The sequence below is a fragment of the Meles meles genome, chromosome 1, assembly GCF_922984935.1.
Source record: "Meles meles chromosome 1, mMelMel3.1 paternal haplotype, whole genome shotgun sequence".
NCBI lineage: Eukaryota > Metazoa > Chordata > Mammalia > Carnivora > Mustelidae > Meles > Meles meles.
In genome coordinates this window covers 200390856-200418473 of record NC_060066.1, presented here as the reverse complement: position 1 = coordinate 200418473, position 27618 = coordinate 200390856, and the positions used below count along the sequence as shown (strand labels likewise).

Below are 27618 nucleotides of genomic sequence, written 5' to 3'. Positions count from 1 at the left end.
AAGCCCCTTCTCTAGCCCCATGTCCCAAGTTTTCTCACCTCCTTGCCTTTACACCTGGCACTCCTTGCCAAGCATGCCCTCCCCCTTTTTGACCTGGGTGACTTCTGTTTGTTCTTCAGAATTCCATTGCACAATCCCACCCTGCAGAGAGCGTTGCTTGACTTCACCTGATGGGCCCCCCCCAGGCGAGGACACATGCCCCCCGCACACTGTGCTTACCCTACCGGTATCAGTGCTTTATTCACAGTAATGCATTCCGTCCTCTGAACAACCCTCTTGAGGTGGCTGTGACCATTCTTGTCCCCATTTTACAGATGACGAAAAGGAGGCAAAGAGAGGTTAAGAAACTTGCCAAGGTCACAAAGGTAATAAGTAGGAGAGTCAGGCCTTGAACCCAGGAAGTCTGGCTCCAATTTGTGATCTTAACCTCTAGGCTATGGTGCTTGTCATGACATGACGCACCCTGATTTTAACTGTTTTGAGAGAGTTCTCAAGGGCTCTGTGCAGCGCACACGCACGTGACTGGCATGCACAATCAGGTGTGCATTTTTCCGCACAGAGGCTCGTAGCTTTCATCAGCTTCTCAGAGGCGTTCGTGATCCTCCAAGGGCTGAAAGCTCCATGCTGTTTGTTTTTCTGAACTGAGCTCTCTGAATCCAGCACCCGTGCCTTGGGTCCCTGGGATTCCCCAGGGCCTCGTGCAAAGAGGGTGTCTGGGGAAGGTTTGGGGGGTAGGGGACAGCTGTCTGCATGAGCGTCATACAGACTGGCAGGCACCTGCCTCCAATTCAAACAGCTCTGTTCCCACGGCAGCGGCTCATCTTTGTCTTGTCCTGTACTCCTTGGGTCACCCTGGGTGGTCTGCAAGGCAGAACTGGCATTCTGCAGCCCTCAAAGGAGGGAACATTGGGTCTTGGGTATTCAACGCTTGGACGTTAAAGGTAGCTCCATGTAGGAGCCTGGTTTTGAGTCCCAAAGCAGCCACCAGCTCATACATGACCTTGGGCTTCAGTTCCCCCATCTGGGCCTTAATTCTTGCCATACTCAAGTGTGCTGTAGCCAAACAGGGGTCCTTCCACGTAAGCTATCACGTGGGGCAGAGAGGAGGACATAGAAGCGGGCAAAGTAGGCCCTCTTCCTGTTGTCTCCAGGAACTCACAGCCTAGACCTCAGGATCTGCACGCAGTGGCTGCTGGGTGTGTGTGTACTAGTCAGCTATCAGCGAGGATGATGCTGCGAGATAAATAGTCCCCAAAATACAACAGCTTCCAAGCACCTATTTTCTTGCTCATTGGTTGGAGTCTGTGGGTCAGCTGAAGTGGCCTAGGAATTAGGTCAAGGTCTTTCCTACATGTTTCACATTCTGGAACCAGCTGTTACCCATGCTCAGCCCCATTGTGGTCGAAGGCAGGAGCACAAGAGGCCAAGCCAACTCAACAAACACAAGTAAAACTTCCACTTGCATCACGTCCTCTAGAATGTTCCAAGAGCCAAAGCAAGACACATGGATAAATTCGGCATCTGTGAAGCAGAGAAATATACTCTGCCTTCTTTTGTGGGAGGTCCTGGGAAGTCACATGCAAAACATATGGGTGTGGAATTCTGTGAAAGGGAGGGAGTGAAGAATCGGGAACCATAGATGTTTATCCAGTGCCCAAAGTCGCCCCAAGTGGCAGGAGTGGGCTCTGGGCCCGCTGTGGGCAACAAGCTTGCTAACGGTCTTCTCTGTTCCTCGGCAGGAGCTCAGTGAGTACAACGCCACAGCCATAAAAAGCCCCACCAACACGGTCACTGTGCAGGGCCTCAAAGCCGGCGCCATCTATGTCTTCCAGGTGCGGGCACGCACCGTGGCGGGCTACGGGCGCTACAGCGGCAAGATGTACTTCCAGACCATGACAGAAGGTGAGCGACACCCAGAGGGCAGGAGGAGGCCACTGGCTCCACCAACAGAATAAACCAGAAGGCCCCCGTTCTTTCCAAGTGCCTTTGGACAAATTAGAAAAGGTGTCCCCTCTTCTAGATGTCAGCCCTTCCCTGCTTGTCGGGAACGAGCCACCCAGAGAGGCCCCATGTCTGTGGCTGGAAAACACATGGGCTCCCCCATTGCCATCCCATCAGCCAGGCGGCTTCCTCTCGTGGGACTGTCAGGAGCTCCGCCCTAACTTGCAGAGACACTCTGAGCAAGTCACTTCCCTCCCCTGGTTCAAATTTTTCTCATCTACAAAATGAAAGCATCAGATTCAGTCTTTGAGAGCACGCCTCGTTTATCCGTGCACTGTTCCAATGACTTGTAGTTGGGTTGAGACGAGTCCTGAAGTTCAGCAGGAAGAAGTGCTGGGATGGATTAGTGATGTCTGCCCTGGGCAAGAGAAGGGGAGGCGGCAGCCCATGTGCTATGTGTCTCCCAGTCTGGGACCCCACAGTCTCTCAGTACACTTCCTGCTCTAATAATCTTTGAGGAACAGCAGAGTTAAGAGAATGTACAGATGGACAGATAGAAATTACAGTGCTCATTCAGCCCCGTGTGGCCCTGAGCAGCTCTGAGTCTCGGTTTTCTCATCTATACACAGGGATGGTGACAGCTATCTCATTATCATCATCATCATCATCAAACTAATGTAAAGATGGGGGCTGAACCATTAGAACCTGGCCCAGAGTTGGCACGAGGTCTCACACAGAGTTAAGGTCACAGTTGTCATTCCCATGAGTCTGGTAGTCCTTTCACCAACCAGCCAAGCTCCAGAATAGCTTTACCTATGACCAGACTCCGGCGTCCCCTCTTAGCATCTGCTTTAACCACTAGTCATGGGCCCTGGCCTTTGCCTAGCTGAACATTTCAGAAGTTTGGAGACCCATGAGTTCTTGTCTTACCACAAACATCCTCCCTAAGGCTGACGGTCTTAGCCAGGACACTAAAGCCACCTCCTCTGTAAAGCCCCACCCCCTTGTGACCAGCATCTTCACCTTTCTAAGCCCTCTTGCATGCTGGATGAGAGTCGTCGACCTGGGGCATGGGGGACTGTCACCAGATCCTTTATTGACTCAGCAAATGCACGCTGGTGCTGAGGACCCAGAATTTACCCGGTCCCTGACTTCAGTAAGCTCTTGTCTGGTCATGGAAGCAAACGAGAAGTAATAATAATTACATTAAAAACAGTGATGGTCTTGATGGCATCAAAGATGTGCTAAGTGGTTTCCAAGAGCCTGGCCAAGGCTGGGGACATTTTATGCATTATCTCTTTTAAGCCCAGACCACAAACCTGGGTTCACATGCTGGCTTTGGCCACTTTCTAACTGTGTGACCCCCAAGCCAGTCATGGCATTGCTAAGCCTCAGTGCCCTCATCCGTACATGGGGCGATCATAGGCACTGAATCATAGGAGGATTCTGAGAAACAAACAAGACACATAGCATACTTAACACAGTGACCCAAAAATAAATCAGTCAATAACAGTAATAATTCATATTTACTGAGCGGTTACTATCCTTCTGAGTGCTCTACACAGCAGCCCTCTGAGATGGGGACTATTGTCCCCACTCTACAGATGAGGAAACTAAGCCACAGAGAGGTAAGTCACTTTACCAGAGGTCCCAGACAGGAAGACACTGCCAAGACTCAAACCTAAGGAGTCTGGCCTCAGAGTCTGGGCTTCCGGCTGCCTCTCTGTATGTCAGCTTCTTCTTATTATTGATTTGCATATCAACGTTGAGGTATGATGCCCATTTTATAGATGAGAAACTAAGGGTTGGCTCAGTCCACAGACTCATCCAAGGTTACCTGTGAGTGAGTACTGGCTCGTTCTCCATCTGGGCATGGGACAGGTGCTGTCTCAGGAGCGGGAACAGAGTCTGGGGATCCCAGGAGACCTAGCGGGGTGGGGGGCATTAGGACTCCCAGAGCCAGGCTGACAACACTCCACGTGATTTCTCCCCCAGCCGAGTACCAGACCAGCATCCAGGAGAAGCTGCCGCTCATCATCGGCTCTTCGGCGGCTGGCCTGGTCTTCCTCATCGCTGTGGTTGTCATTGCCATCGTGTGCAACAGGTGAGTGGGTGTCCCCAGCCCTATCCAGGCCCGGGTGTCCCCAGCCCTATCCAGGCCCAGCTGTCCATCTAGTCAACCATTCCTGAACAGTGTCTGTGAGCCGAAAGGAAATTCCCATCATTCCCAGGGCCAGGGAGAGACCTGGGCAGGCCTCCTACCTAAATGGCCACCATTCGCTATGGTCCATCCCTTCGGGCTAGAGTTGCCTCGACAAGTCCATTACTCATGGTGGTGGCACATAGAGACGCTAACACTTCAGTGTGAAGGAATGCTGTCTTCCTTAAGTCCCCACTGTAGAACACACAGGCCATAAGATCAGATGGACAGAAGTCCTTGGGATATCTGGGGCCATGGGAGATGACTTTGAAAGGTGCTTGGCTGGAGAGGGGATGCGGAAATAGTGAGCCTGGACTTGAGGTGGGAGAGGTGGGAAGGGATGGGGGGGGTGTCCAGGAAGGGGGATGCTGCTAGGCCAGGGACGGACAGGGAGCCCTCTGGCAGAGGTGTGGTTTTGAGGACCTGCCCTCCCTCTCCCTATCACCTACTGTGGCTCCCAGCTCCCCAGGGGCTCGCAGGTGGCTCCAGCCCTTTGCTCTTGTTCCAGAAGACGGGGGTTTGAGCGTGCTGACTCGGAGTACACGGACAAGCTGCAGCACTATACCAGTGGCCACAGTACGTACGCCCCAGTGGGGCCGGCACCCTTGGACCCTTTGCTAGTCGGTTCCCCAGCAACCTCTCCAGCCTCCTGCCACTGCCTCCCACCTTGCTGCAGCCAGACTGAATGTCGAGCTATTCCTGGAACAGGACAAGCTCACTCGCCCCTCTTGGCCTCTGCACCTGCCGTCCCCTCTGCCCGGAGCATCGCCCACGTTCTCTTTACCCACGTGAATTTCCATCTCCCTCAGCCACCACATATACAAACCGCTCTGAGCAGCCTCCCCTGACCCCCACCCCACCCTGGCTTTAGGGCCCAGTCTGTGCTTGCACAGCGCCCCGTTCCCTGGCTGCATCGTGATGGCCATGTCCTTGTCTCCCCAACATTTTGGTGGGAGCTCCCAAGACACTGACACTCACCAGTGAACGCCAGCACGCTGCCCGGCACTTAGCACACAGTAGGTCCCCGTTTATACAATAAATCCACGAGTTGCATGAGATGCTGAGGACCCCAGGCTCTGGCCTGAGAGGTGGCGGGCCCTGTCGCTCTTTCCTAGTGATCCGCCTGATAACCACTGCCCCCTCCCCAGTGCCTCCCCAGTGTCCCATCCCATCTCAGGCCAGGGCTGGGGGCACGGGTGCCACACACCCAGAGCAGATGGCCCCTCTCAAGGGGCCCAGCAGAGACAGAAGCAGAACGTAGATTCTTCTCGATTCTACCCTTGCAGAACCAACATAGGGCAGGCCAGCGGGGATGGGGGGGGTGGCGGGGGGGCGTCGGGGAGAAGCTTCATGCTCACTTCCACTCACACAGCAGGCAGGAATTCCACATGGGTCCAATATAGCTTCTCAAACTGTACTCAGTGAGGTACCCTAGGGCTACTGAGATGCCACTGGGTAAGACAGGCCATCAGTGTACCCCTTCACATGTCCCACAGTCTTTGTGACCTGCTCCGTATGCCAGGCTCTGTTTTAGGCAGCCAGGGACACACAAGCCAGCAAACCACATATCTCCAGGCTTGTAGAACTTAGATTCTGATGGGAAGGACAGGGACCCAAAGAAACACAGGTAGTCACTGAGAAAAGCTCATGGCCTGCTAGAAGATAAAAGCATTATGGCAAAAAGCAAAGTAGAACAGGGTGACGGGTTGAGAATTGCAAGTTCGGGTCATTAGAACTGCCTATTCAGATAGGGCTGTTGGGGTTGGCCTCACTGAGAAGGTTCCAGCTGAGCAGAGACGTGAACGAGCTGCATGGACAGACCTGAGGGAAGAGCCTCCCAGGCAGAAGGAAGAGCCAGTGCAAAGGCCATGAGGCTGAAGTGTGTCTGACAGGTTTTAGGAACAGCCAGGAGGCTTGTGTTACTGGAGCAGAGTGAGGAGGCAGGAGGGGCCCCAGCATGCAGATCCTTGTCAGCCATTGCAGGACCTCTAGAAGGGTCTGAACCAAAGACTGACAGGGTCTGAGTTACAGTTTGACAGGACTTCTCTGGCTGCTGTGGGGAGAGTGGAGTGATGGGGCTGCAGGGTGCCGGGCAGGACAGAAGCAGGGAGACCTGTGAGGTGGCTGTTGGCATTACCCAGGGAAGAGTCTCGATTCTGGCATATTCTGAAAGTACTAGATTTGCTGCAGGATTGGATGGGGGGTGTGCAGGAGAGAGCAGAGTCAAGGAGTTCTAAATATCAAGCCTCTGGGTTAACAGCCAATTTGAAGTAAAAGTTCCTGAGCTTAAAAAATCATTTTAGACATAAATGTAAAAAAAATCATTAAACCATTAAAATTTCCAGAAGACAATTTAGGTAACTATGTCACTGATATTCTAAGCCTAGAAGCAGTGGAAGGCTCACAAGAAAAAGGCGGAACAATTTAACTACACCAAAATTTTAAAAATCACCTGTACGCTAAACGTAAAATTCATAAATTACATCACTCCCTTCTATTCCCCAAGTAATGAAATCATGGTTATAGATAGAGGCTGACTGTACCGAGTGTACTCTGTTGCCCAGACCTGTTCAAATGCTTTACGTGCATTTGTTCATTTAATCCTTAAAATTATCCTTGTAATAAGATTGAGTACGAGGGAACTAAGACCCATAGAGGTCACCCAGCACCTCAGGGCTGGAGCCGAGGTCCACACTCCTTGACATGCCATGTTGCCCCCACCTGGCTAAGCTGCAATAAGGGGGGCTCACACGCTCTGTCACCTGGAGCCATGTGGGAACATCAGTGTTGAGCGTGTGAGTCACCAACCAGGAAACAGGGGACAGCAGGGATTTATTTTTAAAATAGAGCCCAGGATTTGTTCATGGATGAACACATTCTAAGGCTCGGGCTCCTACGCCCTCCATCTAAAGGAGGGCTTTGGTTTATTCGAAGCAGGGCCGGCCGTGTGGCCCCACACCCACCAGCAACCCTGTGTGGCCGGGACCCAGGAAGACACTGAGGCCCGGAGATGCGTGTGACTGACTTAAGTTACCCTCACTGGCTCACATGTGCTGTCGTTCAGCAGGTGCTGAATGAGGACCAAGATCTGTGATTACTGGATGGAGCCCAGAGGGACCAACCTGGTTTCTCATCCCTGCTCCACCACTGGCCTGCTCTGTGACCTTGGGGAAGTGATCGAGCCTCTCTAAACCTTGGCGTCTTTACATGGGAAGTAGCCAAAATGATGCTTCTTTCACAGAATTGTGAGGATTTATTGAATTAATGGATATGAAAGTGCTTCCTAAAAATATTTCATAATAGCCAACTCTTCTCTATAGCGGGTAACAATTATTCAGTATTTTCTATCCCCCGACTACTATACTAAGCCCTTTAAAAGGATTCTCATTTAAGAGGATTGCAGTCCCCTTATGAGGTAGGGGCTGTTTATTGACTCCATTGTAGATATGAAAAAAAGTGAAGCACAGAAAGGTTAAGTAATTTCCCCAAGGGCACACAGCTGTATCAATACTCATTAATACTCATCAAGCTGTTCAAACTCATAAACTCAGTTCAAGTTCATAACATCATTAAACTGATCCTCAGTTCAAACTCATAAAGCAGCTTATTTGTGATTATTATTAGTGGCAGATCCAGAACTCAAACCAGATCTCTGAATGCCTGGTTCCTTCTCCCTCCTTCATCCTGAAATTCTCCTCTGGGTTCAGGACAGCACGTAGTGGCCCTGACAGTCGTAAGTCATCCAAACAACAGCCCAGTATTTTCTGGACACTCGGACTGCAGAGATCCTCAGCCAGCTTCAGAGCAGGAAATACCCATCCTGGGAGCTGGGCCTTGAGCTTCCCTTCCATTCCATGTCCACAACATGTCCTGTGTCCCCTTCCATTCCAGGACACAGGATGGGAAGGCATCCAGAAGAAAACAGTAGCCTGGCAGTTGAAAGTGTAGACTCACAGCCTACACTGAATTCAGACCCCACGTCTGCCACTTATCAGCTCTGTCCATGTCGTCTCACCTTTCTTATCCCACAGTGTGCTCATCCAAACAATGGGGATAATATTAGGTTGAGCCAAATGAAATTGCCTGCTTTGTAGGTCAGCAACAGTCAAATACTAACAATTTCTTAAGGCTCAGCCTAATAATAGCATTTCCCAGGTAGGGTTGTTGGAAGGGTTAATTGGATAGGTATCTATAAAGTACCTAGACCAGGGCCTGGGGCCTGGCAAACCCACAAGGAATTGTGAGCAGATTGTGATATTAATGGTGAGAAGAAACCAGAGGGTCACAGAAGCAGGGACAGCTCAGAGCCATACATCCAATCAGTGTTTATTAAGCATCTACTAAATACCACCTTCACACACGTACTCCAGAGAAAACATTCTAGAGCAAGGGCTCATAACTTGGGGTTCACAGAGCCCCAAGAGCTCCAACGGCTCATGAATATTCCAAAACTATATGCTGAATCTAGGAGTGTGACACACACGTGAATAATTTTCCAAGGAGCAGATCCATAGCTTCTGTCAAATTCTCAAAGGCATCCATGACCCCAAATGGGCAGAAAGAGAAAAAGAGGACAGTCCGGTAGGCAATGCTATTACTATTTCAATGAGCATTTCATGAGCACCGTCTGTGTGCCAGGTTCTAGGATTTAGCATGAACTAGACAGACGTGGCCTCTGTCCCCCTGAGGGAGAGAGTGGAAAGCAAATCCACACAGGCAGCAGAGTGGTCCAGAAAGGGGAGCCAGGAGGCTGCGGGCATGCGTGTGAGAGACTTAGTACAAGGTAGGAGAGCCATACAGACGTCAGAGTCGTACGAGTGGCTGCAGAGACAGGGCTTCAGAGCCTAAAGAGAGAGCATGGATCTCCACTGTAAGGATCCAGGCAGGCTTCACAGAGGAGGCGGCATTTGATCTGGACACAAAGAGGAAGAGAAGGGTATTGCAGGTGGAAGTAACCCCATGAACAAAGCACAAAGGCCAGAAATTATAAGGTGTGTCTGGGATCTCTGGGCAAATAATTCTTTTTGGTGGTATATAGAGGGGCAGGGACCTATATCTGGGGGCCGGCACGGAGGGCTTGGAATGCCGGATGAAGGCACTTGACTTACTCTTGCAAGCAATGGAGAGCCCTCCTGGCCAAGGGTCGGGGATGGCATCTGAGCAGTTGGCAGTGTCCGAGTCAGCTTTGAGCTCCTGCTGCACTTCTCAGCATCTGGGGCTCCCAGGGCTGACCCATTCCTGTCCTCCCTCTGCAGCTGGCCTGACAGAAAGGGCTTCCTCCAGTCCTGTTGGAGGGAGGCTGAAAGTCAGTCACCGAGACCCACGGAGCCCTGAGTTTGAGCCAGAAAAGGAGCTTCTCCCAGGAACTGATGTCCCTGCTCTGGAGAGTGCTGATGGGGAATCATGGCTGAACAGTCCAGGAGGAAGAGGCCTGGGCCAGATCTAGTTGGACTGCACACAGGAGGCCATGAGTCTGATGATTAACACTATGGCCCTTGGCTTAAGTCTGACAGGACTTGGTTCAAGTTCTGGCTGTGCCATTTGCTAGCTGTGTGGCCTGGGGCAGTTCACTTAGATTTTCTGAGCTGCCGTTCCCCCATGCATGAAATGGGAATAATGATTCCCTTCCCCCAAGAGTTGTTGGGTGCAGGTGAGGTAATGCATACCAAGATCCTGACCCAGTGTTGGGCACAAGGGCTCAGCCAGCGGTAGCTGCAATCATTCTTTTATCTCAATCGTGTGGATTCTGCTCAGCTCTCTAGACACTGAGTGTATATTGCATGAAGAGCTTTGTTCGAGCCCCACGTTGGGGGTGGAGATTACTTAAAAATAAAACCTTTTAAATAAATAAATTAAATGATGGGCTGGACAAACACCCACATAAATAATCCAAAATAAAGCTAATGTATCAGAACGGCAGTTGGCAGACTTTTCTGTAAAGGACCAGAGAGTAAATATTTTAAGTTTTGATAGCCATATGGTCTCTATTGTATCTATTCAATTCAATTGCTGGAGTGTGAAAGCAGCCACAGGCAAAGGAATGTCGGCCGCTGTGTTCCGATAAAACTTTATTTAGCAAATGGTCAGTGGGCCGGTTTGCCAACACACGTGTTAAAGGTTCCAACCTTAGATTCTTGGAATGTCTGAAACAGGCACTGAGAGTGGTCAACTAACGTGTCCAAGGTCACACAGCCGAGCAGGGTTGGTGGCAACGCTCACCAACCAGTTAAGCCTTACTCCAGTCAAGCTCAGGAACTCCAGCTCCCTACTCCTAGAGCTACTGCCTCCAAAGTCATGGCTCCTGGAGCAATAAGAAAATGTGGGCAGGGAGCTGGGAGGCTCCCTAGAGGGAGGGAGGCCTAGGCAGCGGAAGACCAGTTACTTCGGAGGGAGAAGGTGGGATGGATCATCCATCCCTTCCTTCCAAGTGTTTTGCTGGCTCAGTGCTAGGGTCAGAATTAGGTGTTTGGCATCCAGACCTTAGGTGTTTGGCACCCTTAATTTCTGCACCAAATAAAGTACATCAAATCAAGAGTCAAATTAATATGCCGCATGTCCAGCCTCATGTTGATCACCAGGGAATTTGAAATCTAGAATTATTTAAGACCTAGAAATGGACCCGGAAACCATGGGCCCTCAGACCCTGGTGAATGGGAAGACCCTCCAGGCTATGGGGCCTGCCTGGGAGAGCCGAGATAGCCAGGAACTTTCCTAAAGGGAGAAGATGCTTAAATTAGACCTAAAAAGACAGAGAGGTCTCTCTAGAAGACACCAAAGAACATGGGCTATTGCCTGCTCTTTCTGTATTTTTTTTCCAAATCTCTCTTCTTTCTTGACTTCCTCTTTCTTTGCTTTGCGCCCCCAATTCTCTAACACAAGAGTAACAAACCTATCTATCCTTTTATGCCCACACCCATAACAGACATTGCTAATCAATCCTGACAGTCCTTTAGCTCCTTCAGGAAGACATTACTAATCAATCATAGTTGGAACAAGAGCTAGAACCTATTTGTTCTCCTGCTAAGCTCTCTGTTCTTACCCTTCTACTTTGCTCAATACCCATCTGCTCACTGAAGCCCAGAGGGGCCAAGTGACCTGCAAAGGGTTGCCCAGTTCTTATGGGGCCTCATGGGTGTGTATTTCCCTTGACAAAGAGACTAGTGCTAGCCTTTCCATCTGTCCACATCTTGAGTCTGTGCATGTGACCAAGCCTGGTCTTATCCCCCAGTGACCCCAGGCATGAAGATCTACATCGACCCTTTCACCTATGAAGATCCCAATGAGGCAGTGCGGGAGTTTGCCAAGGAAATTGACATCTCCTGTGTCAAAATTGAGCAGGTGATTGGAGCAGGTAGGTGTCTGGGCCTCTCCCAGGTACCATGGCCTCAGCCATGAGTGGGGAGTACTCTTGGGGCAGAGGGTAGGATGTGGGGCAGGAACTTCAGAGGATCCCCCAAGACCTGAAGATTCACAATACCAAAGGTAGAAAAGTCCTCAAAGGTCATCCAGTAAAATCACCTCATCGACATATGAGGAAATTGAGGCACGGGGATGGGAAGGAGTTACATATCATGTCAGAGATTGACCTAGGTCTAGAACCTCATTCTCTGGACTCAGTCTAGTCCTTTGTCCTTCCTGCCATTCATCCAGGTCCCTTTCTCCATCTTCCCAGGTTCCCCTACAGCCTTGCCCCATGCCTAGCCAAATACCATGGGACAGCTGTGAAGAGCTTACTCTTACTCCCAGTGGTGGCTAGGAGCTTTCTGGGCCCCCACATTCTACAAAGGGGTTCTTTGTCTAAGAGGATAAATTGACCACTGGGGAGAAGAAGCTCCTTCAGGACCCAGGAGTGGAGGTTACAAGGAGTGGGAGGTGGCACTTCCACCTGGCAAGTGACATCCCGCCTCTCTTGGTGTGTGTGTCCCAGGGGAGTTTGGCGAGGTATGCAGTGGCCACCTAAAACTACCGGGCAAGAGAGAGATCTTTGTAGCCATCAAGACGCTCAAGTCAGGTTATACGGAGAAGCAGCGCCGGGACTTCCTGAGCGAGGCCTCCATCATGGGCCAGTTCGACCATCCCAATGTCATCCACCTGGAGGGTGTTGTCACCAAGAGCACGCCTGTGATGATCATCACCGAGTTCATGGAGAACGGCTCCCTGGACTCCTTCCTCCGGGTAATGGAAACCAAGAGTGACAGGGGTCCTCGGATGGGGAGGAAAAGGAGCAGTGGACATAGCGTCATGGCGTCAAAGCCTGATGAGGTCTTGGGAAAGATCTAAGTCAGGAATGGCTTGCATGCTGCCTCTTTTCATTCCCTTACCCATGGCAGGCATTGCTAATCAATCCCAGAACTCTGTCCCACTAAACCAAGAAGCCATCTCAGAATCCTTTTCATTCTAAGAAACCACAGCCAGTCAGTCAGAGTTGGCATACAACTGAAATCTGTTGCTGTCTATGCTCTTAGCCAGCCTTCTCATTATGCACAAGAGAAAAGGGAGGCTCAAAGACAGGTAGAGTTTGCCCGGACTTACCTAGAGGGTCAAGGTGAGAGCCAGGACTGAAATCAGGTCCCTTGAACCCTGGTTCAGGGTTTTCACCAGATTTTGGATTTCTCCAAAGCTATATATGCTGGGGGATGGAGTCTGGAGCACAAGGTCAAGAACAGAAAGTTTCCAGACCCTTCTCTCACCCCCTGTGCCAGGAGATCACAGTCAACCAACCAGCTGGATGAAGAGCACAGAAGCATGTTGCTGAACTAGCCGCCATTTAGCAAACATTTACTGAGCATCTAGTATGTGCCAGGCACCTTCCATGCACCTTCTCATTTAACTCAGCCCTGGGAGGTGGGTGTAACTTATCCCCATTTAACACTCAGATGGGAAAACAGACTCAAGAATTCAGGTCACTTGTCCAAGGTTGCGTGGTCAGCAAAGGGCAGACCTAGAGTCAGATCAGCTGGGTCGACTCTGAAGCCTGTGTTCTTTTCTCCACCCTGAAACTGGCCTCTCGTGGGCCTCTCTAAGCATCTGACTCCTTTCACAGGGAGCATGAAGCCCGGGCGGCAGCGTCCTGCTCTGGTTTCCCGTTGTGTGGATGATCCAGAGCTCTGAGTCATGCCCTTCCACTCACTGTGTGTTTCCTCCACTTCTCCCAAAGCAAAACGACGGGCAGTTCACAGTTATCCAGCTGGTGGGCATGCTGCGGGGGATCGCGGCCGGCATGAAGTACCTGGCAGACATGAACTACGTCCACCGCGACCTGGCCGCCCGTAACATCCTGGTCAACAGCAACCTGGTCTGCAAGGTGTCCGACTTCGGGCTCTCACGCTTTCTGGAGGATGACACCTCAGACCCCACGTACACCAGCGCGCTGGTAAGATGGAAACAGAGTGCCGTTTCCAGGGGGGCATGGTGCCAGGCATGAGGGCTTAGGTGTCCCTCTCTCCCTACAATATGTTTTCACCGATTCCTGCTCGTGCCAAGCACCATGCTGGGCCCTGGAAACAGAGACACAAACCACAGTCTCTGCCTCCTTGGCACTCACAGGCTGTGCGGGGACAGAGATGCGCAGAGGAACATGGAATAAAAAGAGCTATGAGGGGGCACCTGGGTGGCTCAGTGGGTTAAGCCGCTGCCTTCGGCTCAGGTCATGATCTCAGGGTCCTGGGATCGAGTCCCGCATCAGGCTCTCCGCTCAGCGGGGAGCCTGCTTCCCTCTCTCTCTGCCTGCCTCTCTGTCTACTTGTGATCTCTCTCTGTCAAATAAATAAATAAAATCTTAAAAAAAAAAAAAAAGAGCTATGAGTCAGGGCACCCATCTGGGGAGGCCGAGGAGAGTCTTGCTGAGAGGCGGTGATATCTGAGCTGGAAGCTGAAGGGCCAGTGAAAGGTGATCAGATGCCACGTTCTCAAGGCAAGATGAGACTAGAACACAGACTGTAAGCGGGAAGGTGGTGGGCAGTTATGCGGGAGAGGCAGGCAGGGCTGACCCTGGAGAACCTTGATGCCAAGTTCAGGACTCTCTCCTGCTGAAGAGTTCGAAACAGAAGGGCATAAGGCCCCAGCCCCTCCCCAAAGAGCTCAGATGGACGACAAGAAGAGCCAAGCACGCAGGCAAATGATTTGAGTACTGCTCTGTAGAAGTGCCTCCTGGAGGGAGAGACACGGGCCACAGGATTAAGAAGAGTGGGCAACTTTTGGGGACATAGGGAAAGATTTTCAGAAACACTTAAAGGATGAGAAGAGGTTTCCAGATGGCAGAGTGAGAAGAGGCATTCCACGTGTTGGGGGGGGCAGGGGCGGGGGCGGACAGCATGTGCAAATTCCCAAGGCCCGAAGCAGCACGGTGAGTTCGAGAAAGAATGAGGTGCTTCTTGGGATTGGTACAGCACAGGGCTGAGGGTGAGGAGTAGTACTGAGAGCAGAGGCCAGACGGGTCAGCCTCCCACCTGTAAACTCTCCTCATTCTGTTCCCCAGGGTGGGAAGATCCCCATCCGCTGGACGGCCCCAGAAGCCATCCAGTACCGGAAGTTCACCTCAGCCAGTGACGTGTGGAGCTATGGCATCGTCATGTGGGAGGTGATGTCCTACGGGGAGCGACCCTACTGGGACATGACCAACCAGGACGTAAGTTTCCAAGGGGGCCGGGCGCAGCCCAGTGTTGGCTGATTCGAATGTCTGCGCGGGATCCTGGACTCTCTGGGGGTCGAGTAGGAAAGACCTACTCATCCTCAGTTCAGCAAATCTTCAAGATGCATTCACCTTGTGGCCAGCCCCGAATGAGAACATAGCTGCCCCTGAGGTATTTTCCACGTAACTGCAGGGCAAGGCGATTATTCCAGGAACCAGTTGTTGTTTTCAGGAACTTTACGAGCAGGTGCTAAATTGGAAAAGGCAGGTGTCGAGTCCCGTAGGGGTTGAGGCAAGGGCCACGTGAACAAGATCAGTCAGGAAGTCTTCCCAGGACAGGGGGAGCACACACTGTAGTAGGACTTGGAGACATGAGGACTTCGAAAGGGAAGAATGGACTGTGCAAAGGCCCAGAGGTGGGATGCTGAGGGAGCAGGCTGGGGAACGGTAGGGAAGAAAGATGGTCAGAAAGGATGATAAGGTTCCATAATGGAGTGTTTGAAAGCCAACCCAACACATTTGGATTTGCAACAACACAGAACAGGAAGGACTTAGAGAAGCTTCTTGAGCAGGGAGAGTGACCCACAGTCCAGCTGGGGAAGGTGAGTCTGGGCCTGTGGCAGGACAGATTGCAGAGAGGCGCCTGAGCTCCTTTTCCTGACAGAGGAGCGGGCGGAGCCATGTAGAGCCACGCCGTGGGGCCCGACCCGGGAGACATGTCTCACCTGGACCGGTAAATGGCACCGAAAACAAGAGTTGTTGTCACCCTGGGGTGAAGGGCCAGAGAGAGGAGTCCTAGGAAAGGAAAAAGTGGTCCACAAGAGGGTCAGCCTGGTAGACATTGAGGCAAAAGGTATCTCAGGGTGCCGGTTTCCCGAGATTGGGAGAGGGGGCAGGCACGCAGCCCCCAGGTCAGACTGAGGCCACAGATGGTGGGAACCCAGGGGAGGGGCATCCCTGGGGCTGTGTCCAGGAGGCGGAGCCATTGTCATGGCAACCAAATAGGTCTGCCCTGCTGCAGAGGGTGAGGGAAAAATAGGTCAGGTGAGGGCAGACGCTCTTTATCCCACCCGCCCCACCCCACTCTGGCCCTGTGTCGTCCCCAGGTAATTAATGCTATCGAGCAGGACTACCGGCTGCCGCCGCCCATGGACTGCCCCAGCGCCCTGCACCAGCTCATGCTGGACTGCTGGCAGAAGGACCGAAACCACCGGCCTAAGTTCGGCCAGATCGTCAACACGCTGGACAAAATGATCCGAAACCCCAACAGCCTCAAAGCCATGGCACCCCTCTCCTCTGGGTACGGCTCTGGTCTCGCCCCACCCCTCCTCCCAGTGCATCTCTGCCCCCGTCCTCAGCCGGCCCTTCCTCTCTCCAAACCCCAACCCCTCCCCAGCCCTGCCCAGGCTCCCCCTGCTTCAGGCAGCTGGGGGTCAGGGAAGGCCAGCACAAAGCTTCCTTGGGCATCGGCCCTGCCTGGGGGTGCGGAGGAGGCCGGGACACAGTAGAGGAGAAGGAAATGGTAGAGACGGTGAAGGAAGCACTTTTTAAAGCATGGCCGTGGCCAGAGAGGACGGCATTTAAGAGAAAATTATCAGAATCTGGGTTGGTAAACAGGTTGACTGGTCACCAGGCTTCCTTCCTAGCTCCCTTCCTGCTCAAACCTGGACCCTCTGACCTACCTCTGTGTCCTCCCCAACACCACCGTGCACACACGCACGCACACACACGGGCACGCTTACACAGTCCTACACACCGTCAGGCACAAGAACTCATGCTTACGCTCCCCCACAAACGGTCTCACACATGGATACACACCCATTTGCAGGCCCTCACGCCTACCTTCCCTACATGTTCAGAAGTACAGACACACACAGACCCACACTCACTCACCGTTCCTGACTCAGCTGGACGAGCATTAGCTCCAGCGATCTGAGGCCTGCCTCCTCCCAGTGGTCCCCGGTCATATGCTCCCTCAGACCTGGGGACCACCACCACCTTGCTTGGGTGGCTGCCTCAGACCCCTGTCCCCCCCGGCCCTGCACACTTTTTCTCTTTGGGACCCTATCAGAGTTTCTGCGGGGCGTCCAGCCAGGGGTGCTGAGGGTCTGGGGCTGGCTTTGTCCAAAGACTCTTTGGGCCCAAGTCCTTCACCTGCCAAGTTTTTATGGCCCATAGTTAGCGTTTGTCTCTACCTGTAGCTTCCCACCAGGACCCCGTCAGCCACTCCTGACTCTCTGGATAAAATCCCTCTGAGCTTTGAGCCCCGTGAGGATCATTTCAGTCCCGGCCTGCTCCCATAAGCACCGCCAGCCTCATCTAGACTTTGGAGGTGCAACCCACAGCTTCCCAGAGCACACCCAGGCTGGGGAAGGACGGGGGAAGCAGCGACTCGTAGCACACTTAGTCCGGCTGAATTCCCTCCTCCTGACCATCAGAGGCTTGGAGAAGCATCTCGCTCCTCACCACTGTGGGCCGGCCTCCCAGCAGCCCGTTCAGAGGCACCCCTGGACTTCCCAGGGGGCCTCATTGTTGAGTCCTGCACACACCCGCTCTCATACAGAAATACATGCATACATACTCACCTTCGTCCCCGCAGATGGATACACAGGTGCAGGTACAAAGCCCGCAGCGGCCCCCCCCCCCGCGCTCACCCCTGCCCCCCCCAGCACCTGCCCTAACCATCTGTCACCCACCCCCGCCCCCAGAATCAACCTGCCGCTGCTGGACCGCACCATCCCCGACTACACCAGCTTTAACACGGTGGACGAGTGGCTGGAGGCCATCAAGATGGGACAATACAAGGAGAGCTTCGCCAACGCCGGCTTCACCTCCTTCGATGTCGTGTCACAGATGATGATGGAGTAAGTGCCCAGCTGTCTCGCCCACCGTTACCAGTACTGCTCCCCAGCCATCCCACCAGCCCGGGGTCTCTGGAGGGTGAGGAGTCACGTTGATTGATTGGCCAAGGGCAAATCAGAACCTCCCTGCACCCCAGTTGTTTTCTGTAAACCAGAGGTCATTAGGAAGATCAAAGGGATATACAGTGAGTGTGTACTTCATAAATGCAAGTTCCCTTCCCCTTCCCTGGAGCAGAGGAGAGCCCTTGCACCTGAGTGTCCTGACTCCCAGTCCCAGGCTCCTTCCATCCCCACTAGTCAGTCCAGCACCGGGAATCTACCCACTCACCCCTTCCCTTGCTCTCTTCAGCAGGAAACCCCTGGAGAAGCCTAGGCAGCTCTCCACCTGGCCCAGGGTCTCCCCTACCCCCACATTTCCCTAACACACATGCTTTTCTCCCAAAGGGACATTCTCCGGGTTGGGGTCACCTTGGCTGGCCACCAGAAAAAAATCCTGAACAGTATCCAGGTGATGCGGGCACAGATGAACCAAATCCAGTCTGTGGAGGTTTGACGCTCACCCACCTCGGCTCACCTCTCCCTCCAGGCCCCCGCCCCCTCCGCCCCACACGCCGGCCCCCTGGTTCTCCGTCCACGTCCACCGCGGGCTCAGCCACCTGCCAGGAGGCCACGGGCAGCAGGAAGAACCGAGCAGCGCTCCAGCCACGAGACCTCGCCAGGAATATGTGAAACTCAGATGATGGAAAAAAGGGAATGGGGACAAAAGAAAACAGATCCTGGGAGGGGGCGGGAAATACAAGGAATATTTTTTAAAGAGGATTCTCATAAGGAAAGCGATCATTGTTCTTAGGGAAAAATAAAAAAAAAAAAAAAAAGGGCTTGGGAGATCCACGCGATTAGTCCCAACTGGAGACCAAAAGCAGTTTCTCTCCAACTCCCTCTGGGAAGGCGACCTGGCCAGAGCCAAGAAACACTTTCAGGAAAACCAATGTGAAGGGAGAGACAGGGGCCACCCTTCTCTCCCGACCCCGGGCTGCTCTTCCAGGCTTCACTCAACAGCCACAGGCCAGGCAGAGGTGGCCGCCGCCACGGGAACCGTTCCCACTGCCGCTGGGCAAACAGAATTTTTCTGTCTTTGGAGAATATTTCAGAAACTCTGACGAAAAAGACTTGCTTCTCCTGTCGGCTCCTGGGGCTGAAAGGGGGCTTTTGTCCTCCTCAGTCGGGGAGACCATGGGGACACCGGAAAGGTCAGCCTTCCTGAGGATGACTGCCCCCCCCCCCAAGACTGCCGCGCCATGTCCCTGTCGCGCCGCGCGGTGCCCAGCAGCCCCCGCCTGGAGACCTGTTGCTGCGGTGACTGCCATCAGCTACGACTGCCACTGAGAAAGGATTGCTCCTGCATTTGGGTTTGTTTACAGCAATTCGTGGACTCGGGGGTATTTTGGTCAGGGGTGGATTTGGTTTGGGGGGTTTGTTTGTTGGGGTTTTTTTTTTTTTTAATGACAATGAATTGACACTTTGACATTTCCTACATTTTGAGGACTTGATCCTTCTCCAAGAAGAAGGTGCTTTCTGCTTACTGACTTAGGCAATACACCAAGGGCGAGATTTTATATGCACATTTCTGGATTTTTTATATGGTTTTCATTGACACTCTTCCCTCCTCCCCCTGCAGAGTGTTTCCCTCCCCTGCTGCCAGGCCTCACCAAAGCCAACTGCCACGGGGCCATCTGGGCCATGCAGAGACTGAGTGAGGATGAGGGGCTGGGGTAGAGGAGCCCCCCACCCAGGACTGCTTTTGAAAGCACCAGATTGAGAAGGAAGCAGGCCCTAGGGCTGCAGAACCACACACCTTGGCCACTTCCCCACCCCCCTGCCCCAGTCTGCCCTGTGCTTCCCAGGCAAATAGGCCCCTTTGAGGTTCCCGAGAGCCCTCAGGTGGCCAGAACCCGGTTCTTCCCCTGGGAGCCTGAGCCGGGCCTCAGATCATTCACTGTGATATCCCAGCTCTCCAGAGTGTCACCCTCAGAGGCGTGTCCTTTTCTCCCCTCAGGGGAAAGTGTATGGTTTCTCTCCGACCCCTTTTGCCCAGGTCTGAAGGTCTTAGCTGGGCTGGCGGGAGAAAACCGTGAGCCGTGGGGTCTGGCCACAAACTCCCTCCTGTGGGCAAACGCAGGCACCTGAGCAGAACAATCGGTTAGTGAATTGAATGGAAATAAACATTTTAGTTATAAAACGACCCTGTTCTCTGTAAGTTCCAAGAGAGACCCTGGCACCCTGGGACATGTCAAGTGACCCACGATGCTCTTCTAAGGGACCCTTCCTTCCTCGGGCTTCTAGAAGGCCCAAGGCTGAGAAAACGGATGAAGGACACCAAAGGTCCACGTGGCTCAGAATTCAGCGTTGGATGCCCTGCAAATTAGGGTGAGCCTCTACGGGAGGCATCAGGGGCAGGGAGTCGACAGGGTGTCCTCGGCCCTCCTGAGCCAGAGGAAGTGGGTCAGGGTGTTACGTAAGCTGTGATAGTGGTCGTGTGAGGGTCCTGGAGTCCCCATGGACCCCTCCAGCCAAAGCCGCAGGTAAGATCGCCTTATCCCGGTCAACGCTAAGCTCTGCAAATGCGCTCCTACGCACACGCCATCCAGAATCTTCGTGTGGAAGGAGGAGGCCGGGAGGCGTATGTGCTGTGGATGTCAAGTCCAGGTGGGGAGGGAGAGGCAGAGGCTCCACATCTCAGACCTTGCCCCTTTGTCCATGGGAGACTGACCCGTGGGACGGATCCTGGCCGCAGGTGGCCCCGGGGGGGCAGCCTGAACCAGCCTGTCGTCTGTCACTCACCTGTTCTCCAGAACCCAAGATGCAAGGGGAAGGAAGGGATTAAGAGGGGAGCAGGGGCCCCTGGGGGGGCAACAGCAGAGTGAGCCACAGGGAAGGCATTGGCTGGCTGCCCACGGACTGGCCAGCCTTGGCCCAGCCAGCCACCCTTTGTGCCCCAAAGCTGCCCAGCACGGGTGGCAGCTGTCCGAGCACACAAGGTCACCTTCTGGAGGAGCTGCCCTGATGCTCTTTAGATTAACTCCATCTCCCCAGCCTGCCCCCCACCACTCGGGGACCCCACAGGGGGCTGGCACTCAGTGCTTGCTGTCAGATGGCTTCCTGTCCTAAGCTGCTAGGCTGCTGTCTGCTAGCCAGCTCGTTTGCCCATCCACCCTTAAGGGCAGAGTCCTCCGCGGGCCTGGGCCCCCACGTGCCTGCGTCTCAGAGTGCAGGTGCCACCCAGACTGCAGGGGAACGGAGATCACTGGGACCGTCTCGGGTGTGGCCAGATGCCCACCTCTCCCTGCTGCCCCCACCACCACCTCTTGCTCGCTGCTCCGCAAGGAGGGGCAGGCCCTGCTGCCCACTGGCCTGGGCACACAGCTCTGAGCCTCCCGCTGCCTGGTTACTAATCCTTTCCTGGCTCAACCTCCCCGAGTGCCACCCCCCACCTGCCCAACAGTGTCAGAGGGGTTTCCGGCTGCTCTGCACACAGTTGGTACTGCAGGAAAGAAAGCTGCCTTGTAAACACGGGCCAGGACACCATGGAAATGGGGACCAGCTGCTCTCAGAGGGTGTGACAGGCAGATTTATGGAGGGCTAGGCTGGTAGTCCTCCTGCCCCCGAAACCTCCCCCCACCCAGGTGGGGTTATTGTTGATCATCAGGCTTCTTCCTGGGGGATGATGTTCAAAATTTCTATCACCTGGTCAGATGTGGGCAGATCGCTCAGAATAGAGATCGGTCTTAGTGCTAGACCCAGAGGCCTCGGAGCGGGGGCTGGGTGGCGAGGGCAGTCGGGGACACTTCAGGGACCGGCGTGGTGCTGTTTGCTAACCGCTCAGATGGCATCGGCTGGCCTTTTCCCGGCATTTCTGCTTGGTCCCCATGCTGCCACCTCTCAGGGAGCTCTCTGCCACCCCCTCGTGTGCAGCCACTAGCCTTGCATCCTCTCAGATCAGGGGTTCATCCCAGAAGACTGGGAGGTCCTGCGCTCTCCCAGCCAGCCCTTCCGCTGCCCGGCTGAAGCACAGGAAGGACCCAGGGTCCAGACAACCACCCACCCCACTGCTGGGCCCTCAGTCACTCCTGGCTCTCTCCTGGGCTCCTGTGGTTCCCAGACTGTACTAAAGGCGAGAAGATTCTTGCGAGGAAAGAATGTAAATGCATTCAAGGGACAGGATGCCCGGTGATGCTAGGGAAAATGCATCCTGACCCCAGAGTGGCAGTGTAGCTCCTGTCACTAACTTGAGATATGGATCTGGGCGAGCCATTTGTCCTCGCTGAGGCTCAATCTCCCATCTGTGAAATGAGAAGATTGGACTGGGTGTGCCAGGCATGCAAAACACTTTGTACATCACAGTATTGTGAGGAGAGACTATTTCCTCCCATGGGTAGGGGGAAACTGAGGCCCAGAGAGGGGAGGTGGCTTGCTCAGGATTGCACAGCAAGGAAAGGGCAGAGCAGGGCTGTGTTCATCTGTTCCCAATGCCCACTCCCCCGTACTCGATTAGAGGACATAAAGCACGTGGTGTCTGAGGCTGGCTGGTAAGCGAAGAGAGAGCTCAAATGGCCTGGGGTTGTCAGGGAGGGCTTCATGGAGGAGGCTGTCTTAAAAATGACAGAAGCTGAGAGAGAGGTCATTCCAGGTGGGAGGTACAATGTAACCAAAGATACGGAGGCCAGAATGGTCCAACCATGAGGAGTCGTGTCTGGATGAACCACAGGAATGGTGGGAAGCGGGGGTTGATCGAAGAGGGGGGTAAGGTTGCTTGAAGGTGATGCCCAGTCTAGCCACAGCCAGCTCTTGGGCGGAAGAGCAGTGACAGCAGGAGCAGTGGGTCCTAGGAAGGAGAGTCAGTCCAGCCATCGGATGGGGACGGGATGCCTCAGAGCTCCCCCTCTCCTCCTGGAGGAAGAGGCCCCTGGAAAAGCCCTCTTTTATTCCAGGAGAACACAAGCCCTGCCACTTCACTGTCCGTCCTCACTCACTGAGGCAGATAATCCAAAGAGTCACTTCAGCTGTTTGCAACAGCGGGGTTGGATCTGTGCTACCTGATTCGTAATTCAGCTGCATCCGATGGATGCTCGCCCCACTTCCGCCAGGCCTCGCTGCGAGCGGCCGGGCATGACCGGAGTTGAGTGGGTGTGGGAGGCGGTGGTGGCGTAGGAAGGTGGGCCGGTGATCACAGCGGAGCCCTGCGGGCACAGAGCGGAGTGCAGGGGTGAGCAGGACCTAGGGCTTGGGTGGGTGGTTTGCACACTTCTCGAGAAGCTCCTCTCTGCTCTGGGAGGCCTGGCCCTGCTGAGATGAGCCAGACACGCTGGAAGGGTCTGTCTGGGGTCCTGCTGCTTTCAGTAGAGTGTTATGCTGGGGCAACCCAGAGGGAGGTTAGGGAGCTGCACTATACGAGCCTAGACCACTTGCTGGCCTTGACCCAGCCTCCTGCGAAATGGCTCCTGCTGTAACACTTAGCGTGAAGAGCGGCCTTGGAGCTGGCCAGTGACTTGGCCTCTGCTGTGTGACACAGGGAGGCTCAGGGACGCTGCTGTCAGAGTCTTGCCTCAGGAGTTTGACGCCACAGACATTGCACTAATGCTGCTCCATACGCCAGGCCCCCCGTGTGGGGCTCTTACCGGTGTTACCAACCCTTACTAGTGAGGAAACAGATTCCCACGGGTGATTTCCAGAGCATTCCAACCAACAACCAAGCCATCTGCCTTTAGTGTTCCCTCCTTCCCGCCTCCCGGGTGGATCTCTCAACACATAGGCCATGGCCCATCTGTATTAGAATCTCCCGGGCCATTTACTCATCTTGCAGATTCCTGGGCTGCACCATGACCCCCTGAGTCCGAATCCCCAAGGCCACCCCCAGGGGCATCTACTTTTAACAAACTGCTCCAGGAGATTCCTCCAGAAATGGAAATCTCTTCACTTCTCCCACGACAACCTGTGCCCTGATGGCTGCCGGGAGGGAGGGTCTGGCTTAGACAGGGATTTGCAAAAAGCAAGACATCGTCAGATAAGCTGTCTGAACTCAGACATGGATTAGGACCCATGAGGGGGAGGGGGGCTGGGCTGACCCTCAGGAATGTGTTCAGACTAAGCTAAGCTTTCAGGAAAGTTAGACCCCCAGACCCCGCATCTCTCTGAGTTTAGCTTCACAGCATGAAGGCTGCCACGGGAAAGGTGATATAGTAAGAAGAAATGGGAACTTAATACTTCACGGCGGCCCACCAACCCACCCAGAGCCACCCTATGGAGACCCCGCAGCTCCCAAGGCTATAATCCAGGACTGTTCACTCAATACCTGGCCAGGTGGGCCAGGCGAAGTCAGTGTAGGTCTTCCAGGGGGGCCTGGAGGGTCCTATACACTGCCCTCTTCGAGCTCTGCTGCCTAGACCCAGACATGGCTTTCATGGGAGGGAGAAGAGCAAGGGAAGGACCCTGCCTCAGGGCCTCACAGCCTCTGCTGGAGGAGGGGGACAAAAGAGGGAGGAGGTCAGAGCCAGGCCACGCACGCTGGGGACCCCGCTGAGGCCGTAAGGGTCCAGGCTAACATTCCACACAGGAAAAGACTCCAAGATTTTAAGATTGCAAGCCCTGTAATTCTAACAGAAGGATTTCACGTTTTTCAGATTCAATCACCATGTGATTCGAGACTGATAGCTCTTAAAACTTAAAACCTAAAACTTTAGGGCCCATCATGGGTCCCTAAAGCTCAGGGGTCACAAAGAGAATGAAAGACAGTGAGAAAAACAGCTAAAATCAAATACTAGGAAAGCTCCATTCTTTGAGTCAGAGAGGTACCCTCACAAGGGCCCGGGACCCTTTCGTTTGAGTGTGATGTTGAATCTCTGTCCTGGGAAAGTAACAGAAATGCTCCCGGTACCCCAGCTGACCAAAGCCCACAGATGGGCTGCAGTGCCTACAAGCTGGTGGGGGTGACAGGCCGGCTCAGAAGCCAAGTGGGGACCCCTGTGGGCTCCATTTGGGAAGAGACTTATTTGGGGTGGAAGGTGCAGAACAAGAGATTTGTTGAGGAAACTACCCCAAGCCCACCACCTTCCCCTTCAGCGCCGGAGCCTTAACACTGGGCAACCACAGGGTCTTGCTATGAACCCCAGAGCCAGGTGCCCTCCCACGAACCCTTGGGATGATGCAATGTCCATGGCCACACAAGCCCCTGCCTGATTCCAAGGACCCCTTCCTCCTTTCCAATGAGGCCACTGCCTATAGGATCTGGGAGGCCAGGGAGGTGCCTCTGGATTGGTCAGAACTTGTGGTCAGTCTGGCTGTGCTCCCTTCCGTAGATGGGGACTCCAGTGAGCAGGCGGCACGAACTTGGGCAGGGCACACCTCTTTGGATTCCAGAGAAGAGGAATGACTGGTGGATCCTGCCCAGCCCCAAATCCTAATCATAGCTGCTATGTCTTGAGTGCCAACAATCTGCCAGGAAATGCTCTTAACTTTTGATACACATTGTGTTGCTTAACCCTCACGCGGCTCTGTGAGACAGGTACAATTAGAATTCCCACTCCACGGACTAGGAGATGGGTGCGGTGGCCCTCCCAGGTCACATAGCCAGCAGTCTCTGACCCCAGTTCCTGCTCTCATAAACACCACCATCTGCTGCTATCAATGGCCCCCACTCGGCCCCACTCCCCATCAGACCCTTTGCCAATCAAACCCCAGATCCCCAGGAGGAACTCTGTTCAGGGCACACTTTCTCTGACCTTGGCCTCCTAGAGCCACTGTCAGAGCCATGGGCAGTGGAGGTGAGGACCTGGATTCCCCCCTCCTCGTGCCAGGTGTTCACGTGAGCCTGCGCTATGCAGGCCAGATCTCCCAACTGGAGGCCAGGGGGCCTGGCAGGGTTTCACAGAAACATGTTTCCTTTGGTCATGAACGTGGGTTTTTCTGACAATGCTGGGGGGTTGGGAGGCAATGCGGCTGGGGTTCCGAGGGCTGTGGGTCAGACCTGGCTCTTCCAGACCCCCACTGCTGTGACCAAGGAAATATCACCAGCTGTGTCCGTGAGCAACCCTGACCCTGTTACTCCAATGCCTTTGTAGGAGTATTTTTAGCAGAACCTTTTTTTTTTTTTCCAAAATAAATGTGAATTGTAAAAATTATCGCCTGGACTTGTGGTTTGTGGTAGTTTCTTTTTTTTCCACTGAGGTTCCCTGGGGAACAAATGGGTGCTCCTAAAGGATCTCCATGGGGTTCTGAAGCATGACTAGGAGTTTTCCAGAGCTAAGAATGGAGCCAAGGCTAGGACCGGGATTGGTGGTGGGGTGGGATTTGTCCTGAGCTGGGGTTGGGTGTGGAATCGGAGCAAAATGAAGAATATTCAGTCATGTGTGGTATTTTGAGCTCTGCTATCTGGGATCCTAGCCTCAAAATCACTCTGCCATCTGTCAGTTCTGGGTCCTTGGAGAGGTCGTATAATTGCTCTAAGCCTCATTTCCATGTCTGTAAAATGAGGCAATAATACCTAACACTAGAGGGTAGATAAGGAGTGAATGAGATGAGTATAGCAAGTCCTTCGCACTCCCAGATATCAGCTCTTGGTATTTTGCTGAGCAGAAAGCAAGGTCCGTGTCTGTCGTATGTTCTGCAGGACGATGCCTGAACCACAGTAGAGTCTCCATAAACATTTGTCAAATAAATGTCAGTCGAAGTTCTGTTTAAAAAAAAAAAAAAAGCCTGGGGGCGCCTGGGTGGCTCAGTGGGTTAAAGCCTCTGCCTTCAGCTCAGGTCATGATCCCAGGGTCCTGGGATCGAGCCCCACATCGGGCTCTCTGCTCCACGGGGAGCCTGCTTCCTCCTCTCTCTCTGCGTGCCTCTCTGCCTAGTTGTGATTTCTCTGTGTCAAATAAATAAAATATTTAAAAAAAAAAAAGCCTGGAGAGATTCAGAGAGGGTTCACGGTCAAATCCATTCGGCAAATTCTGGACTTGAACAAGTTGCCCAGATTTCTTTACTTCAGGATACTGCAGAGCCTTAAATACGCTAAACAGCATGTCCAAAATTGTGTAATCGGGCCACCTAGGTGGCTCAGCCGGTTAAGCGTCTGACTCCTGCACTGGGCTCAGGTCATGATCTCAGGGTCGTGAGATGGAGCCCTGTGTTGGGCTCTGCGCTCACTGGAGGGTCTGCTGGAGATTCTCTCCCTCTCTCTCTGCCCCTCCTCCTGCTCTAAAATAAATAAACAAATCTTTAAAAAAAAAAAGTGTTATCATTTCCTGCATTTGCCATTCTAGAGAGAGCATCTCATGGGACCAGTGTCCCTGGGAGCAGATTTGGAGAAGTAAACCAGCTCTTGGGTAATGCTCTGGGGGTTAGAGGCAGAGCAGGGCTGAGGCTGAAGTCAGGCCTGGGAACAAGGTGGGGTAGCAAGTCAGAGAGAATGGGATCTAGGAGGCTAGATTTGATTCATTCATTCATTCGTTCATTTGATTCATTCATTCAATATTTATTCATGCATTCAAAAAGTACTTACTGTATTCCCACTACACAAAAGGTGCTTTATGAGATGTCATGGGGAATACAGAAATGACCCACCTGTGCAGCCCACCCTGGAGAGCTTCTCAGGGCATTTGTACCATCTCACGGCATGTGAGCTGGCACCCACCAAGTGCCAGACGTGAGGCCGGTGTCAGGAATGACTTCGTGATTTACACTAGTCCCCCGTCAGTGGAGGAAACCATTAAGTACTCAGGTCATTACAACATGCCTAGGAATTCTTCTGGAAGCTAAGGATAAACCATTCCATGTAGAGGGAACGGCAGATGCAAAGGTATGAAATCAACATGGAGGTATTTTGTGAATTACCATGTAAATAATGCAAACACAAACATGACTACCATATTAAACAATAATAATTGTTTCCTTTTTTAGTATTATTTTATTTTTCTTTTTAAAAATTATTTTTTAACATATAA

General features: G+C 53.2%; 1 protein-coding gene across 3 annotated transcripts in view; it reads left to right on the top strand.

Annotated features, from left to right (window-relative positions):
* The window catches only part of EPHB2 (EPH receptor B2), a 182606-nt gene extending 162732 nt beyond the window's left edge, over window positions 1-19874 (top strand). The window contains exons 7-16 of one of the 3 annotated variants that reach the window (XM_046023954.1): window positions 1833-1902; window positions 3937-4045; window positions 4650-4717; window positions 11370-11492; window positions 12069-12316; window positions 13299-13514; window positions 14619-14768; window positions 15878-16071; window positions 17480-17635; window positions 18077-19874. In XM_046023954.1, coding sequence (XP_045879910.1) covers window positions 1833-1902; window positions 3937-4045; window positions 4650-4717; window positions 11370-11492; window positions 12069-12316; window positions 13299-13514; window positions 14619-14768; window positions 15878-16071; window positions 17480-17635; window positions 18077-18185 — 1443 coding nt within the window. In that variant the 3' untranslated portion in view covers window positions 18186-19874. Of the gene's footprint in view, window positions 1-1739; window positions 1903-3936; window positions 4046-4649; window positions 4718-11369; window positions 11493-12068; window positions 12317-13298; window positions 13515-14618; window positions 14769-15877; window positions 16072-17479; window positions 17636-18076 lie in introns of all 3 variants that reach the window. The other 2 variants (XM_046023946.1, XM_046023935.1) reach the window with 2 other exon arrangements.
* The last annotated feature ends 7744 nt before the right edge of the window (window positions 19875-27618 follow it).